Genomic DNA, 1457 nt, shown 5'->3' with positions numbered 1-1457 from the left:
GTTTTGTAAAGCTTTCAGAACATTTCCATTCCCTAAAGTGCAGCAGTGATCAGAAGTAAACAGTGTAAAAAGAGCACCATCCTTTGAGTTGTCTTGTTTTCCTTTGACTAAATTTGATAGATTGAGGAAAAAAGACAATGAAAATGTATAGGCTCAGGTAAAATAACGTAAACCAGTGTACACATAAAAACCCACACCTTAAAATCCTGAAGGAAAACCAACCACTATTGAATCTTTAAGAAGTCGGTATGGTAAAAACTCTCCGTTTACTTTAAGAATCAGAGGAGCCTCATCTTGGCGGCCTAGTGGTGAAGGCATTGGGCTTGGATCCCAAAGGTTTTGAGTTCAAGCCCTTCTCCCACAGACTGCAATTCTGGGTCCCTGAGCAAGACCCTTAACGCCATGCTGCTCTGGGCGCCGCACAACGGCAGCCCACTGCTCCCAAAGGGGATGAGTTTAATGCAGGGAGTGAATTTAGTTGCTTTGTACTTGTGATTATTCAATTTTTTTTGTCATTACAGTAACTATAAGCAATAGTCCCCACTATGGTATTAAACCATCTTACTAAATCTGTCTAAAATAAATCTGTCCAAGTCTTAACCAATGCTCCAGACATTTTGCCGGAACACACTGGCTCCAGCATTTTATGGACTGATGAAAAAAAATATTGTTTGTTTTGGGGCCTAAGGACTACAGTGTCTCAGCCACCAACTAAACTCTGAATGAAAGCTGGTTTAGGCATTATGATGTGGGAATGTTAATAAAGCCATTTTATTGCATATCAGGAATAATGAATGAGTTCATCAAAATACTGGAAAAGTGCATCAGGGATGAAGAGTTCGAAACCCTGTTCTTAAAGTACACTGCTTATATTTTAGACACAACTCAAAGTCTTTTTTGCTAATTTCAAAGAAAAGATATAAAACCCTGAAACTTTGGGCACTTTATTCTTACATCCAGCTGACCTGGTTTGTCTCGTAAACAGGGATGAGAGTTCCCAGGTGGCTGACCTGTTCCTGAAGAAAGGGCATTATTTAAAGATGTACTCCACATACATCCGCGAGTTTAACAAGAATGTGAACCTACTGGAGGAGCAGACTAAGAAGAACTCTGCGTTTGCCGCTGTTGTCAGAGAATTCGAGGTAATCCTGCCAAACCTGTTCTGTTTCAGCTGTTTGGGGAGGCGTGTCTTTGTTGGTGGCATTTTATTTGTTTAGGCCAGAATAGGAGGATGTACATTTGCACATGAAAACTGTCTTCTTATTTCCTTTATTTTAGACGAGTCCTCGTTGTGCTAACTTGGCTATAAAACATTATCTGCTGAAGCCAGTCCAGCGGATTCCTCAGTACCAGCTGCTGCTCACAGGTAAATCCAAAACAGATGACTGGTTTTCAGAGATGGGAAGTAACGAAGTACAAATACTAACTAATAGGATTTTGAAAGCTGTAATAATGTT

General features: G+C 40.2%; 1 protein-coding gene across 1 annotated transcript in view; it reads left to right on the top strand.

The window, feature by feature from the left end:
* The window catches only part of LOC107086006 (FYVE, RhoGEF and PH domain-containing protein 6-like), a 29504-nt gene that overhangs the window by 15543 nt on the left and 12504 nt on the right, over positions 1-1457 (top strand). The window contains exons 7-8 of the mRNA XM_015376721.1: positions 986-1142; positions 1279-1366. Of these exons, the coding sequence (XP_015232207.1) occupies positions 986-1142; positions 1279-1366 (245 nt within the window). The remainder of the gene's footprint in view (positions 1-985; positions 1143-1278; positions 1367-1457) is intronic.

The sequence above is a fragment of the Cyprinodon variegatus genome, unplaced genomic scaffold (assembly GCF_000732505.1).
Source record: "Cyprinodon variegatus isolate N-32 unplaced genomic scaffold, C_variegatus-1.0 Scaffold140, whole genome shotgun sequence".
Lineage (NCBI taxonomy): Eukaryota > Metazoa > Chordata > Actinopteri > Cyprinodontiformes > Cyprinodontidae > Cyprinodon > Cyprinodon variegatus.
This window is presented reverse-complemented; position numbering and strand designations above follow the sequence as displayed.